The 17562-nt window shown below is 40.4% G+C and overlaps 1 protein-coding gene across 3 annotated transcripts; it reads right to left on the reverse strand.

The window, feature by feature from the left end:
- Positions 1 to 13983: 13983 nt before the first annotated feature.
- Positions 13984 to 15687, reverse strand: LOC148103855 (tripartite motif-containing protein 16-like). Of its 3 annotated transcripts, none has more exons than XM_087834207.1 (2): positions 15314 to 15654; positions 13984 to 15142 (listed from the first exon to the last, which is right to left on the reverse strand). In XM_087834207.1, exons 1-2 carry the CDS (start codon positions 15652 to 15654, stop codon positions 13984 to 13986), a joined length of 1500 nt encoding a protein of 499 aa, XP_087690333.1. The 3 variants fall into 3 exon arrangements, with proteins under 3 accessions (XP_087690333.1, XP_087690327.1, XP_087690336.1); XM_087834201.1 differs by having other exon boundaries at positions 13984 to 14896; positions 14930 to 15654; XM_087834210.1 differs by having other exon boundaries at positions 13984 to 15687.
- Between the last annotated feature and the right edge of the window lie 1875 nt (positions 15688 to 17562).

Consider the following 17562-nt stretch of genomic DNA (forward strand, 5'->3'; position numbering starts at 1 on the left):
GGAGGAAGCTGAACCTGTAACTACAGAACTTCCAGTTGGATCAACAGTCACAGCAAGAATCAGCATCTGCACATTTATCATCAAGAGCAGCAGGGGGCGCTGTTACACACAGAGGCAGCTTCTCTCCCAAATGTGTCCAGAACAAGAGCTGAGCAGCTTTTTCTGTGAGTCAAAGTATTTCTAACAAACTACAGCAGATCACAGAGCCTGTGTCAGCTCAGCTATCAGAATCAAACAGTGAAGCTGACCTGTGTAAGTCAGCAGGTCAGACAGCGTGTTAATGAGGGGAAATCTACAAAGCAGTAATGAACTTTTCATAAACCACATTTAATACAAATCTATGATACGTCCATAAGTCTGCACCGTCTGAAACCTCCTCACATTTCAGCCCTCATTTCTCATCATATTGTAATCTACAGTTATTTATGGTTCAGTGAGTTTTGCTTGGAGTTTCCAGCTTCTGAGAGCATTATTTACATCACTGAAGTATTTATGATTCCCCTGGTATAAAAAAGCTTCACAGTAAAATCTCATCTTTGTAACATTCACACCTAAACATGTTTACTATACTGCATGATAAAGACAGCTGAACACGACGTCCCCAGAAACATGTTTTATTATCAGAAACAGACAAAAAGAATCAGCTTTCCTGACCTACAGTTTGATGGTTCAAAAGCACGAAGGACAAAAAATTAAAAGAATTGAAATCTAAGAAATCTGTCCTCTCCTCATCCTTCCCACCACCCTCAGGGTGACCTTCATTTTCTTTGCTCTCTTTACCTTCATCATCCTCTGCATCGTCTTCTTGCTCACTGTCTGCTGCACACACACACACACACACACGCACGCACACACACACACACACACACACACACGCACATACACACACACGCACGCACACACACACACACACACACACACGCACACACAGACACACACCTCCACATGAATGAAGGAAACAGCACAGATATGAGCCTCTTCACCTGCTCAAAGCCTCATACTGTTTTTAACATCAGAGGTCACCAAGGATCGCCATAACAACTGTAACTAATACCAGAATAGGTCAAAGGTCAGAGTTGTTAAAGTGGTTAAATATATGAAATACTCAACAGTGTGTCAGAGAGAAGGGAGCAGCTATCAGTCTGAGTCATACACTGAGCAGTCTGGCAGCATTCATGGTTTTATTGACACAGTTATGATCAGTTTGAAGTGTTGCAGCATGTTCACTCCTGCTCTGCATGTTGTGCAGTTACTGATGTGTTAAACTGTGTGTGTGCAGGCTGTGGCTCTGTTTCACTTCCACAGTTCAACTACAGAGGACGCTAAAAGGGTCCAGGTCATGTTAGTCTAAGTGCCTGAAAAGAAGTTCCGTTTCCTTCTTTTTAAGATATCCAGGCTGAACTTCACGACAACAATTCAAGCGTCTACCAATGAGAGTTCAGGATACTGTGATTGATCTACGACGGGGTGGTAAATACATCAGAGGGTGACCTCAAGTGTTTTTATGTCTAGTTAACAGAAAGAGTAGGAGTATAAGCCATGTTTGCTCAGCAGCAGCTTTATATTAAAGGTTGTAGCTTTAGTATTTTAGCTTTTATATAAACCCCTGTTTCACCCCCTGCTATGTGCCTATTGTGAAGAGGGAACCTGTGACCACTAGAAGTATTGTAGTAGATGGTCGGAGGAGGCTTTAGTGGAACTACAGGGTTGTTTTGAGGTGACAGACTGGGAGACACTCTGTGAGCCTCACGCTGAGGACACCAGTGGGCTTACTGAGTGTGTCACTCACTACATAACCTTCTGCACCAGCTCCATTGTCCCAGCACGGACACATTGCACCATTGCCGCCTCTCCTCCACCATTCACTTCCACTCGTGACCAGATTCAAAGACAAAGGAGAAGACTCCAGTCAAGCACGTCTGCTGGACCAGACCAGATGAGTCCTGTGTCCTCAAGGCCTGTCCCACCCAGCTTTGTGGAGTCTTTTATAAATTGTTCATGTTGAGTTTGCCATATTCAGAAGTTTTATGAGGACTCTGCAGTGGTTGGATGTATCAGTGTGTCATGGTCCGACAACTGAAGTTTAACAACTTTTCTGCATCAGGATTAAAGTCAGAATGAAAATCCTCTATTTTCTCTTCTTCTGCTTCTTGTCAGGTGAGGACTGATGATCTTAATGTTGCTCTTTAACTTTAATTTTAACTAAAAACATACTCAAATTTATAAAACACATTATGAAATACATATATTTACTAGAGCTGGATATCTTTAGACCGGTCTTGGTCTCGAGACCACTTTTACGTGGTCTTGGTCTTGTCTCAGTCTCGCTGTCTCAGCTCGACATAGTGGTCGGGAGATTTGGAGTCAACAGTATCCATGACACACAACATAACATTCGATAATGTGTCATCTGCAAAAGCATCAGCTCTAAGAGCCGTGCTTAGAGAGTGCTTTGTAGTGAATCAGAAGAGTCGACTCCCGCTGAGCGAGAGCCGGCTCCTCACTTAGTTTCCTTTCGCTGCTCAGCTCTCACACAGTGGCTCAGCTGTGCTCCAATCCCTCCATATTGATGCCAATCACATGCGAGGATATAGGATAATATCATTGTGTGAAAAACAGAGAGGGTGAGATACGCGACAGTCAAGTGGAGCGTGCGTCTGTCCTCTCAGTAAGTGAGTGAGACAGTAGACAGCAGTGAGGAGGGCTGTGTGAAAGCAAGAACACATAAATATGCCTGAAACCCATAAACGAAGCAGCATCTGGCTGCAGTTTAAAGACTTTTTTGTCTCGTCTCAACTTTGTCTTGGTCTTGGTTCAGTCTTGACTACAAGTCTAATATCTACATACACTAAAAAATGTTGTGATTATCCATCTTGTTTTAAATGTATTATTATTATTTTTCATCTGACAGGTCCAGCTGGGCTCGTCAAGGCAAAACATAATATTTGGTCTGCAGCTGAAGGATTTAATGGCACGTTTAACTGCAACTTATCTTTGTCTGGAAGCACAAAGTTCTTCTGTGAGGAAAAATGTGAGCGAACAGAAGATATCCTCATTAAAACAGATGGAAGCACAGCTCAGAGTGGCAGATACAGCATGAAGTATAAAGATGGATCTCCAAGAAGAGGAATTGTGTTTTTAAGCTTCTCACAAATGATCAAGTCTGACGCAGGAATGTACAGGTGTGGTTTGGGAAGATCTTCTGCTCCAGATTCATACTTTGACTTTGAGGTCAGAGTTTCAAATGGTGAGTTTTTAGTAAAGGTGAGTGAAATTGAAAATGTGGAGACCCCCCCAGGTCTAATTTAGTAATGTGGACCACTTTTAGATCAACCTGTTTAATCAATAAATACAAGCACGATTTACCTGTTATTCCACTTAAGTGTCCATGTTATATGGCATGTGACAACTGTACTAAGATAACGTTTTAGCACCTCAGTGTAAAGCCTACAATAATATTCAATGATTTATTGATTCAAATTTAGGCTCTGCTAAAACTGAGTTTTACACCACCTCCAACTATCAAAGTCTAAAGCAAAATCTTGCTTTTGTTCAGATTTTCTTTTCTCTATAACTGATTTTGAGCATCAGTATCATGGTTTATATCATGATTTAAATAGATAAAATCTACTAATTTAATTCGTATGATGGAGAGTAACAGAAGAAATGTTTGACCTAAAACGTTGATGATCTTCCAAGAGTGTCATCATGCTAAAAAGAAGTTAGTCACCTTTTTTATATACAGGCTCATCTTCTAGCTGTGAGTCCTGAGAAATGCCTCAAAAAATAAGACAAGTGAAAAAAACAAAAACATTTGCACTCACACCGGTGAACTTCAAGGGTCTATAAGATGCCCTTTAAGTTCATACTATGAAGGTAACGTTTTGCATGGCTTCATTAAATATGGTGCAACAAAAAATTTTTTATTTTATCTTATTCTCTGTCTCAGTGTCTGTCTCTTTGTGCGTTTAAACCCTTAGTTAGGAGTAAATGTGGATTTCCTGTGGCAAACATGAATGTCAGTTTCTCGGTTTATGAAGGTCACCTTTAACTATGACAGTGCTGAGATACGGACCTACTGTGAAGTTGTCACCATACTAGTGATGAGCAAAGCGAGACTTCGTGAAACATTTGAAGTCTTTGTGCTTGTATTGATGATTCCAAACAATCTGAAACCATCTCCACAGTGGCACCTGCTGGACAATTTGGCTATTGTCACATCCTGATCATATTCTGTGAAATGGTGACACAGACAAGTTCTGCACAACTTCAAACAAAACCACTTATTAAACCAGACCATCACTAACTGTGATCATCACATGTTTTGGAGAAATCCTAAAACAAACAAGGCACCTTGTCTTTTACTGGATAGTGAAAGTGAGGGCGAAGAGGAAAGTGCAGGGGGGGGGGTCCATTTTGAGATTAAACTTGAAATAATATTTTGAGAAAAGTCGAAATGTGGAGATTACAGTTGTTATTTCAAGCCAGACAAATGCCACAGCAGCTATACCCTCACAGAGAAACAAAGCAATCAGCTGGCTTATCGTGTCTTGTGATACAACATGCATCCTCTTCATTGCACAAGGGTGTAAACATCGATATCTTGCTTCTGTCCATTGCCAGACATTTAATTTTATACTAATCCAGCCAACAAGTTTGTGTCTTTTTTTCCCCTTCTGACCCGATGCAGAAAGAGGCATTTATGTGGCCTCTACTAATTTATATTTTATATATTAATCACAGTGAAAGTGTGTGTGTGTCCTCCCATGCTTAGAAGTCTGGGCGCTTAAGTTAATTTGCCAAGTTTGAATTAGCAACTAACGAAGAACAAACTTGGAGTACTTGATGTTGAGAAACAGCTCTTGTCTTTTGTGGCTCACTTTGTTGCTGCAGCAGTGGCTGTGACATGAACTCTGCCTCATGTGTTCAGAGAGCTGCACACTTCACTAAACTTGAAGGAGCTATGTATGTGTGCTTTGCTTTCATTTGTGTTTCCACCTCTGGCCACCAGGTGGTGCTCTTTTGTGTTTTCTTTTCAGCTGAGTTGTATTTTTGGTCCCGTCAGTGAGGAGACAAACAGATATTTCAAATTTAAACCATTTAAACTGGCTCAAATAAAAGACCTCTTTAGTAACTTGGCTCCAAACAGACACTGACAGCAGAGAAGAAAACTGTTCACAGCTTTAAAAACAACAGTACTGGAATCCACCTGCTGGAGGTGCTGTGAGCTCACTGGACCCAATCAAACAGATTAAAATACTCCTGTGTACTTTCCTCTTTCTTCAGTCCTTAACACTTTAGATTATTTTTTTTATCCTACTCTCATTTTCAAAGATGCATTTTTTCATTTATTTACCGATTTTTAATGATTTTGGTTAACTGAATCCAAACGGTCACTTTTAAATACTTTCTAAGAAATAAAATGTTGTATTTACTTCATCCAGTTATGTCAACTGGTTCCACACAACTGGGTTAGTGAAATATAAAATGTATGATACTTTTAATTTGAATAATAAATTTTAAGTACATCTGATAAATCTACTCAACCAAAACAAGCTCTACTGAAACTGTAGGATCAAATCATTTTAACATAATTGCAACTTACTCTATATAAGTTTGTAAATTAAATACATCCAGTTTGTTTAGTTAACCTAACTTTAATAACACTTTGTGTAAAACATGTTGAAGCAAACTTTGAGCTGTTCAAATGCTTCTAGATCAATGCCTTTACATATATGCAAGTGCATTTTAAGTGCAGGAGGACAATTAAGATACAGAATTTAATGTGAAATTGAAATTATTAAAACTGGAAAGTGTTGTGATTCCAACATTTTTAACATTAACTTGGCTTAAGTAATGTAGACTTGCTTGGGTTACAATGAAAAGCTCACAATCCAGGCCTATAAACAACAGCTAGAAATTACAGTCTGGCAATTTTTGTCCATATTTAGAGGAAACATTTTCTTCAAAACTTAAAGTCCAAAGTTAGGAGCAGTCTTGTTCAGTGTAGCTGGATGGTGGTACAAGTTCAACAGGAACAAAGAAGGCAGAAGAGTGAAAAGCTTTGCTGAAGTTCGTGTGGAAGTTTAAATTGAACAGTTTCTAAAGTGCAAGGAGAAGAGTTCAAGAGCCTTGAAACCAGTTCCTCTATAGTTCATTGCAGGCTGTGCCACTCAGTTTGTTTTTCAGAACCTACACTTTCATTGATAGGCTGTCCCCATTCACCTCCATCAGCAGGAGGGCACACCCCTTTGCCACATCACTAGGAGCTTGTAGCACAGTGCATCCTTCAGTGATGACACCTTTGTCTTCAGGTGAATCTGCAGAGTCTGCTCCTTCATGTCTGACAACATAGACTCCCAAAGTCAGCTGCTCTGTTTCTCTGCTTGCACTAAGATCCACATCCTTAACTTTTTCATATCTCTGTCTCATCAACCACTTATTCCATATTAAACTCTGATGTAGCTTTAAGACATTTAAAGAAATAATACCAAACAAAAGTGAAACTGAGTGTGAAAAAGCTTCTGTCACTTTTGTTCTTTACATGCTGCATCCTGTTGTGTCCACATTTTTGAAAGATGTCAAAGTTTGGTGGATAAAAAGCAAAGCTGGAGCTGATTTAACTTTGGTGGAAATTGGGGCAAAATTGGAACAAATGTTGTCGTCAGTGCTGGAGAAGTGAAGGCACAAAGCAGAAAGATGTCCCAGGTATGAGGAACGAGCTTCATAGTGCAGATCCCAGGAACACGTGATGAGACATGATGATCCAAGTCAAGGTTTTGTTATTGTGTCTAAATAAGAGTGAAGTGAGGTGGAGACACTCTGTATAACTGTGTTTAAAGTCTAATAAAATATGGATCCGTGTTATTTTACACCACTGACTCATCTGCATTTGTCTCTGCCTGTCAGCCTACATATCACAATAATAACCAAGTAATTAATCACTAAATGGAGACTGTGACACTGATACAAACTAAACTGCAGCTCATCGTTGTTGTTCTGGATCTTTAACTTTCTTGTTCGTCTCTCGTCATCAGTGAAAACAGTCTGACTTATAAAGGCCGTTGTATGGACTGATAACATCCAAAGCAGGTGCAGTGTGACCAAAAGCAGCAGGTCTGTAGATGTTAAACTGGACTGTTAGCCTGTTGCTGTGTGGGTGTTAATCATTAAATGATGATTATTACACTGACTACACAAAACTACATGAACTACCAGCTTCAACTGATAATTAAAAAGAAAAAAGTTTATTAAGTGTATCCTGGCATTTTAATTTTTATTTTTAAATACTTTTTGTTATTTGACATTTTTCATAGTTGTTTTTTTGTGTCCTCTGTAAATGTGATTCTGGAGTTTTGTATTTTAGGTCATCTGTTGTTGTGGTTCTTTGTAAAGATGTTCTCAGTTCTTGGTTTACTTGTTGTGGGATTGTTTCACATCCTCGCTTTGTTAGCTCAGTGTGCTCTTTCATGTGTTCTTTGTTGTGTTGTACTGTTTACCTGCCTGTATGCTTGGCTTTCTTTACTTCCTGCATTTTTGTTAATTTTATAATTTGGACTCTGATTTAGATTTTTATCAACCAAAGACATGGCTTGTGCTTTCTTTGTGAACTCTGCAGATTTGCATTTGGCTCCTAACCTGCTCCCTCCACAGTATGACAGTTTTATAGCTGCGGTGACAGTGCCAAGCCAACATCTTCTTAAATAGTCAGAGAGTGGGTGAGGTGGAGAAACAATATCTTGCTCTATAACTGTTGTGGTTTCATTCACCACAGTTCTCTGCAGTGGAGCCACAGACCACAGCCAAGCAACGACTGGGTTCTAAGATACCTGTGTACTCAGCTTTAAGGTCAGAGACACCAACAGTAAACTGGTTCTTGACTAAAACAGTGACAGCAGGGACTACAGGAACTGGAGACAGAGTGACAGCACAGTAACTCAGGGGAGCAGTCTCAGTAACACATAGGACGAGGAAACCACTGTGAATCCTACCTTAAAAATACCTTCACTCAAGTCCAAAGTGCTGATGAGAGAGCATAAAGTCCAAAGCTAAGATGGCATTGGGCCTCAATACTGGTAGCAGCAGACAGGATTTGCTTTCACTCTTTTTGTCATGGATTACAGGTCACAAAGGACTCAAATGCAAGACTTGCTCAAAGAGTTCAGTGTATTTATTTACAGTCACGCACAATTCAAACAGATCAACAAGTGAAGGTCCTGGGCCTCCACACAATTTGACAAATCAACTCAGATCCAGAGCTTCTCTCCCAAAAACACAATCAGCTCATTGCTTTCCAGTCTCTCCAACAGAATCAGCATACAGGGAAACTGGAGCTAAGTATTTCTCACAAAGGCAAGTAGGACAGGGTCCTCAGTCCCACACATACTAAAAGTCTGCCACTATCTCAAGCATCCACAAACGAGGACATCGGGAATAGGTGCGTAATTACTCCAGGTGCTTGAAGGTGGAAAAAGAGAAAGGTTCTAAGCTTAAGTTTTTCCTTGCTGTGATCAGGTGACCCTCAATCCTTTTTAATTATGCTGCCATAGGTCTAGACTGCTGGGGGCTTCCCATGATACACGAAGTGTTTCTTCTTTACTTGAATTTTTCCCTCACTATGTGTTTACACACCTCTATGCATTTAATCATTAGAGATGATTAATCTCTGGCTCTCTTCCCCAACAAGTTGCAGCAGAAACTTAAAAGGGAATTTTTCCTTCCCACTGTTACCTGGTCATGTGATTGTTGGTGCATTCTCTATGTTATTGTAGGTTCTTCGTCTTACAATCTAAAGCATCTTGAGCAGACTGTTTTTATGTTATGTTGCTGTAGAAATAAAATAGAACTGAACTGAATGGCAGCACGGTGGCACGGTGGTTAGCACTGTTGCCGCACAGCAAGAAGGTCCTGAGCTCAATTCCAACATCAGGCCGGGGTCTTTCTGTGTGGAGTTTGCATGTTCTCCCCGTGTTTGCGTGGGTTCCCTCCGGGTACTCCGGCTTCCTCCCACCGTCCAAAGACATGCAGCTTGTGGGGATAGGTTAATTGGAAAATCCAAATTGTCACTAGGTGTGAATGTGCGAATGAATGTGAGTGCGAATGGTTGTCTGTCCCTGTGTGTTGGCCCTGCGACAGACTGGCGACCTGTCCAGGGTGTACCCTGCCTCTCGCCCTATGACAGCTGGGATAGGCTCCAGCGCCCCCCGCGACCCTAAAAAGGATAGGCGGAAGCGAATGGATGGATGGATGGATGGATGAACTGAATGTGTGTCACATAGGTGCACTGTGCTGTGCATTTATTAGCTTATTCCAGTAGAAACAACAGCTGTAGTGTATGATCTCAGGTGGTATGATATTCATGACATTTTTACATTCAGGGTCACTTTTTCATTCAAAGCAATTCAAAGCAATTCAAAGGAATTCAAAGCATGGCTCAAGTGACAGGAGAGTTACTTTTATAATCTCACACAAATGGTTCAAAGTCTGATCACTCAGTTAATCATATACAGTAAGACAACAAGACAACAGTCTAGTTAATTGAAGTTTGCCACTCTCAGCATGGTTATATTCAGTCTTTCTGCTCTGCATTGTTTTTAATGTTGATTTTGGATCTAAATTAGAGCAGGAGTGGGAAACCCAAGGCCTGAAGGGCTGGTGTCCTGCAGGTTTTAGATCTCACCCTTGTTCAACACACCTCTGGAGAACTTCAAGGCACATAGAGGAATTAAGTAAGCTATTTAAATCAGCTGTGTTGGATCAAGGACACATCTCAAACCTGCAGGACAGCGGCCCTGAGGCCCGGGGTTCCCCACCCCTGTGTTAGAGGAACAGTGAGTGGGATTTCCATAAGAGTAACAGGGAAGGAATTCAAAATAAATAATAAATAAATCAGAATCTTGCATTAGCGACTCAATGAATAAAAGACATTTACCGAAAATATAACATGCATCATATATTACACAATGTAGCAGTCTGGATTGTGTGGTGTCTCTTTAGGACAGCCTAAGCTAAAGTTTAATGTTGTCTGGGAGAAAACAACATAATTTCAAATATTTATTTCAATGATTTCTGTGAATTATTCATTTTAATTAGATATAATTATAAAATTCCTTACTGACAGTGAAATTTAACACAATCAACAAATAAATCTGTTTAGATGATGAGTCAGAGGGTGTGATCCTGGTTAATGATATAATCAGGAACGGGCTTACTGGTTTGCTGACAGTTGCCATGAGCAGTTATTGATGTTTCAGTGTAGGACAACCTGAATTTACATAACCGGTTTTCAACAAGTAGTGACTGAGTTAAATGAAGCAATCAAAACAAGCCGGGAAGCTGATTGTAGACATTTTCACACAGTTTCAGTTTTCTCTCCATTGTTTATTCACTGAGCAGCTTTCAGATGTGGTGGAATAGAGACTCCCATCATGGATGTGCACCCAACAAATATGCAGCATCTGTGTGACACTGTCATGTCAATATGGATCAAAATCTCTGAGGAATGTTAATACAGAAACTTGGAACTTTGAGTTATAATAAAATGCCCAGTGAGTGTGAAATATAAAAACATTTAAAACAGATAAAATAGATGGAGGTGACTGCACTCACCTCCATTTTGCATGGGGTTAATTTGCATAGCAGAGCTCTCCAAACTCTTGAATATTCATCACAGGTGTAGATGCAGGAAATAATGACGTAAACAAAAACAATTGGCTGCACAGCATGGGGCTGGAGGAGACGCACCAGTTACAGCAGGAAGGAGATGAAAAAGCTTGTGAAGTGGTTGAGACTCGTGCAGCAAACAAGAGACTCCTCCCACCAAACATATTTGAGCTGTCCTGCGGGATGGGCCCGACTCACTGGTTCAAAAGACGCCGAGGTGATAATGGTAATAATAACAAGTTCAAATGGATAACGCTGTTTAGTTGTTCTTGTATAATTTCGAGCTCTGAGCTGTTTATTATGTAGACTGATGGCAAAGTCTGCATAAAAACAGAATAAGAAAATTAATTTAATTTAAGCAACTACTGAATGATGGCTGTGAACTTGAAGTGAACTCATTTATTAATATTGCTTTTTGTATATTATAATAACCTGCTGACTTATGATGTTTAAAACTTACACTGTGATATACACAACATGTTTATAGTATTAACATTGTCAGCTCTTACTCCAAGATGGGTTTTTGTATTTACTGACTGACAGTCAGCGGAACAGTCTGAGAGTTAACAGACTTTAGTGTTTCCCTTTTCATTTGTTAAAATAGCGCCACCCTATGACATTTCTTTATACTACAGCAAATACTACTCTGGATTCAGTGGACTGGATGTTCTCGATTAAACTTTGAACATACAAGTGTCTGTGTTTTTATTTATTTTTTCTTTGCACATCTACTCCAACCTGAGACACCAACTTTTGAGTTCAGATGGCTGGTGTGGGATTGTTGGTGTGGAAGCTTTATAGGGAACAAACTTCAAATAAACTTGGGGAGAACAGTCCCATGAATGAAACAAACTAACTGACTTTATCCAGGTTAGTTCAGACCCTCAAACTCATGACCTGAACCCTTGAGTTAGGGTCCTAAAGTAGGAGACCGAGCGAGGCTTCAAATCTAATCAATAAAAGTTTTAAATTGACTGCGTATCTCACAGAGGGCCAGTGTTGTGTAATGATGATGGAGTAATGTGGTTTTGTTAAAACATGGGGAAGCTGGGTTTAAAAATTCAGGGATTAATTTCTTCATACAAACTGTTTCCTGGATTGTTTAAGAGTTTTTAGACTCACAACAAGTTTAAAAAACAGTATTGTAAGTTCTTCTAGATCAAATAAGACATTCAGATTTCTGTGTTTGTGTTGGTGCTGAAACTGGTTCCATTTTAATAAGTCACAGAACATATTAAGTCATCTCCAAGAAGATAGTCTACAGGAAATATTCCCATAGACTCCAGACCACAAAAACTAAGTAGTTTCCTTCCAAGACATCAATGTTACAACAGCTACACAAACTTCAGTCAATAGAAACAACACAAACTGACTGAATTTCGTTGGTCCTCACTAGTTGGTTTAAAAAAACTCAGTAAAAACTAAGTAATGGCAGCTTTTTGTATTCTCCTAAAATCTCTTCATGGTGTGCAGAATATTGTAAGACCCTGCGTATATCAGCAAATACCAGCAAACTTTCATTCTAGAAACAGGAACACAAAAACCAAAAGGTACAAACACATCACCTTCTTCCATATAAGCACCACGATGCTCTTAGTCGTTCGTTAGTTGAATGTGAAGTTGTTTCTGATTACAAAGCTCTTGGTACTGTGTGGGACTTCCTCTGAGATGAACACAGGAAGTGTTTAAACCTACTTTCACCTCACAATTTAATTTTGAATGAGACAACGTCACAACCCAACAGACGATCTCACTTTAAAGTGGTGTGACTGACTTGGCTGATTAGTGAACAGTGAAAACTTCTAATCAGTTCACAAAAGGCCGAGTCAAAGGAGTTTCTGAGTCTCTTTTCCCCAAACCTTCTCTGCTCTCATAAGCACTTCACCAACAATACAAACACCTATGAAACACTTTACTTTCACTTTAATTACAAATTAAATAGTTTATTTAATGCTTGCCTGACCCTGAACTTTTGCAAGTGAAAAAAAACATTTTTCTATGTTTTCCTGTAGATCACGGCTTCCTCTTGGACCCTTTCAGGTGGAACTCTTTCTATCCAATTGACTTTTCTCAGACTTCCAGAAAGTAGTCACAGAGCGTCCTCATGCAATCAAAACAACCATATAGTTCACAAAATAGGTCCTTTTGAACACCCGTTCAGTTTAGCTTCTCCCAAATCAAACCTGAGTCATCAGTCTTATTCAAACTGTGTGTGACAAGTGCTTGATTACATGTGTAATTATTATCAGGTGTAATTTTGATGAGTAATGCAAGTTAGAGTACTACAGTCATACTAACCTGACATGAGTCAGCACTTAAACTGTGTATGTTGATACATACTCTATATTACCAAAAGTGTTTGCTCAACTGTCTTCACACACATATAAAACTGAGGGACATCCCATTCTTAGTCCACAAGGTTTAATATGATGTCAGTCCACCCTTTGTAGCTAACTCTTATGGGACGGCTTCCCACAAGGTTTAAGAGTGTTTATGGGACTTTTTGGACATTCTTCCAGACACATATATGTGAGGTCAGACACTGATCATTCAACATCACCACTTGTGTATAACTCAGCTGATTTTATTCCCTTTGTGTCCAGGCTGAGATTCCAGGTGTCTCCCTCAGTTCATTTTCTCCAAATCAGAAGCATCAGATTTGTGGAGACGCTCTGCCTGCCAGACACAGCTCAGGGCAAAGAAAAATGTCCATCCTCCACAATATACAGGACTGTATCATTTAGTGTCTGTATTTAAATGTATAAATGATCAAGTGTGATCAAACTTTTCATATGAAAACTATTATTAAATGTCAAACATTAAGTATTTAATTTTTGTTATATTGTAAAAGTTCAAACCTCAAAGACATTAAGTTTACAGTCATATATGATCAAGAAAATCAACAATCTTCACATTTCAGAAACTGGAACCAGCTTTAAATGTGACTAAAATAATGATAAAACAATCAATTCTCTAATCATTGACTAACTGATGAATCACTGCAGCTCCAATATATTGTTGCATTTGACAACCCACTACAGCAACTACAGAATAAAACCACTAACCAGACTGATGACAGATTTCAAACATGCTGAATATGAAGAGTAGTATCATTTAAACTCACATGATTATCAGCCATAAGAACAAATTCAGATTTATATTGATGTAAGGTATATAAATGTAAGTACAGTTTGAATCAGTGCAATATTATTTTCACACATCAATGGACCACTGAACTTCTCAGCTTCTAAAATGTAAAGCCTCATTTAGAAACTACACAAGTACATATAATGGTCAGGGATCAACATGAACCTGTCTTCTCTATTTGACTTTAATCAACTCTGCAGTGGCTTCAAATCCAAGCCAAAGTCCAGCATAGAGCGGCTGAGTGAATGTGGTCTGGACTCTGTGGAGGAGAGTCATGGTTTCAGAGACGCTGTAGAAAGACAGAATACCTGCTCTGTGATCCAGGTACACTCCTACTCTGGAGGACCGAGGACCTGAGAGGACAGTTTGGACATTGTTGTGCAAAAATTTAAAACTTCCTTGGAAACAATATAATGCCCAAGATTTGTCATTGTATCCAAATCCACATTCATAGATGTTCCCTGCTCTGATGATATTCTTGTATGTGACTGCTACACAAACTCCTCCCCCTCTCCACTCCACCTCCCAGTAACAACGTCCAGTCAAACTTTCTCTACTCAGGACCTGATGATTTTTAGTGAATCTGTCTGGATGATCAGAATAAGACTGTTGTTGGTTCATAAATGTTACTTTTCTGTTCCCCTCAGATAATAACAGATGTCTGTGTGCTGTGTTTGGATCCAGTGTGATTTCATGTGAATATTTTAAGAATCCAGCTCTGGTCTTTGGCTCTGTTGGTGACAGTAAAACATCCACTTCAGTGACTGTCAGTGAGATGTTTGTCCATTCCTCTCTCAGAATGTCCTGTAGTTTATCTCTGGTCTCTGACACAGCTGCTGTCACATCCTCAAAGTAGCTCAGAGGACGAATATTGATGCTGGATGAGTGTGTAGACTCACTGAGTGCTGACAGTGAGGGGTAGTTGTGTAGAAACTGGTTGTGATCCTCTGTGTGTGAGAGCTGCTCCAGCTCGCCGTCTTTCCTCTTCAGCTCAGCGATCTCCTGCTCCAGCTTCTCCTGAAGCTCTTTGACTCGACTCACTTCAGTTTCCTGCTGGGATCTGACCTGCTGCTTCACATCAGAGCTTCTTTTCTGGAGGAGACGGATCAGCTCAGTGAACATCTTCTCACTGTCCTCCACTGCTTTATCAGCAGAGCCATTGATGGCCTCCACCTCCTGTTGAAGCAGCTTCACATCTTTCTCTCGCTCCTGGATTCTCTGCTGGATGTTTAGTCGTCTCACCTCGAGCTCCTTCTGCTTCTCAGTCCTTTCTGCTGCAGCTGGGACTGTTTCATGGCCTTTATGTTCATCCATTGTGCAGAGATAACAGATACTCTGCTGATCAGTACGACAGAAAATCTTCATCACCTCATCATGACAAGAGCAGATGTTCTCCTGGAGCTTCACAGAAGTTTTAACCAGCGTATGCTTTTTAAAAGTTTGAGATTCATAGTGAGGTTGGAGGTGTTTCTCACAGTAAGAGGCCAGACAGACTAAACAGGACTTGATGGCTTTCAGCTTCCTCCCAGTGCAGAAATCACAGGCCACATCTTCAGGTCCAGCATAGCAGTGATCAGCTGGAGCAGCTTGGAGTCCAGTCTTCTTCAGCTGCTCCACTAAAGCTGCTAACATGGTGTTTCTCTCCAGGACAGGCCTCGGTGTGAAAGTCTTCCTGCACTGAGGGCAGCTGTGGATTCCCTTCCTGTCCTCTTCATCCCAGAAACTTTTAATACAGTTCCTGCAGTAGCTGTGTCCACAGGCTGTAGTCACCGGATCCTTCAGTAGATCCAAACAGATGGAACAAGAGAAGGTTTCTCGGTCCAGCTGAACTCCTTTCTGCGCCATTTCTCCTCTCAGTGTCAGTGACTGTGTGAGTTTCTCTTCCTTATAACTGAAACTAGTCTGAGCTCTGATCTCAACATCATGTTTCTGCAGTGAATGGAGCCTGTCAGCTCTTATACGTCACCACATGTTGGTTACACCCATCTTCAAAGTGCAGATCTGAAGGGGAGGGAACGAGGAAACACGTGGACAGAGAGGAGGTGCTGTGTTTAAGAGCAGGAAGAAGAGGGAGGGTTATCAGGCTGTGCTTCACTCCAGGAAGAGGAGCAGTTTGAGACCCATAATGTGTGTTTAACCCTTTTTATTTACTGCTCACATCAACTTTTAAGCTTGTTAACACTTTCTTCTATATAAATAAACTTCAGTTTAGAAATGTCAGAGTTCTCACTGAAGTTAACAAACAGTCCTTCAGTTTTAGTCAATGCAGGAGGACAATGATCCTAAACATACAGATAAGGCTGCCACTGACATGATGCTTATGTTGCATTTAAATTTATGTTCATTTCAGTTGTTTCTCTCCCTCAAACACCATCAAAGGTGAGAGGGTGCAGCAGGTGTAGTAGTTGGTATATGAGACAGTAAACAAATTAAAGAGTTTTCAAAAACATTCATCTCCACAAAAATGTGATAAATGTTTGACAGGAATAAAAAGAAACTCTGATCCTTCTTTAAAAGTATTTTTCTGTTATTATGGTCGAGTTGATCACAACAATAATCTTGAGCAGGGACGTGGCTAAATACAGGTATGTATTAATATTAACCCTTTATTGATGAATTAAATGTATACTTTATGTATAACACTTTATTTATAAGTATTTTACAGGCTGCCCTTTGACCCTTTTTATAAGAATAACCTTTGCTTCCAATATCTGTCAGTCATTTTACATTATTGTATTGTTAGGACAATGAAAAAGCAGTTTAAAGTGGAAAAAATATGGACTTTTTTTTCCAGATTTATATTTAAGTGAAAACTAATATTCAACAGGAACAAAATGTAACACAACATCAACATTAAATATGAACTATACTAAATAGGTATTAAAAAGTTTTTGAGTCTAGGGACTTAGTTTCTTAAATCTCCAGACTTTTTTGGGGCACTTCTTCACACCTGCTTCTCTGCTCCGTGCATCATTAATTCTCACCTGTGCTTGGACCATCATTGCTTGTGCATTCTAATGTTTCACTGTAAAGTTTTGTGAAGCTTGTCTTCTCGAAATATCCCCGTGAAGCGCAGCTTCTCTTCTTTTAGAAAGAGTTTGCATTTTCTCTCTAACATAAACGGTGACGGAGTTCCTGTCATTTAAAGAGCGCTTGTAAAATGGGGCCGACGGTGGGTCCATTAAACACCAGTGGACACTGTAAACGGAGCATATTGATACTGCGGTGAGCTCAGACAAGGAGGAGACAGAGACTTCTGTTTCGACCTGCTGTTCCTGCCTTAGCCATACAGGGAGCTACATGGAGCACAGCCTTTTATTAGGAACGCCCCTTCACCCACAACAGCAGTGAGAGGTGGTGTACGGGCACAGCAGTCCCCAACACCACCGTGCGCCTTTGGCCCAGCATGCGGATCCGGTACACCACTTCAGATAGCTGTGCCAAGACTTCTGCAGGGCCCTGCTACTGACTGCAAAGCTTGGGGGACACCCAAGTGCAGTTCACCCCGACATTATCTCCAGGCACAAAGGCTCTCCCTCGGTGCCTGGTGTCGTAAGCCCTCTTCTGTCGCACTCCCGCACTAGCCTGGGCCTAGTGGGAGCAGTCATGGACCACCTGTAGCCGCTCCCTCAGCTTCCTGTAATAGTCCATCTCCTGTCCTCCAGCAATCTCTGGCTCAGGAGGAGACCTGAACACCAAGTCCGCTGGTGTCCTGAGCTCCCGCCCAAACATCAAGGCAGCAGGCTTGCATTG

This window comes from Neolamprologus brichardi, chromosome 3, assembly GCF_056152115.1.
Source record: "Neolamprologus brichardi isolate AB-2024 chromosome 3, ASM5615211v1, whole genome shotgun sequence".
NCBI lineage: Eukaryota > Metazoa > Chordata > Actinopteri > Cichliformes > Cichlidae > Neolamprologus > Neolamprologus brichardi.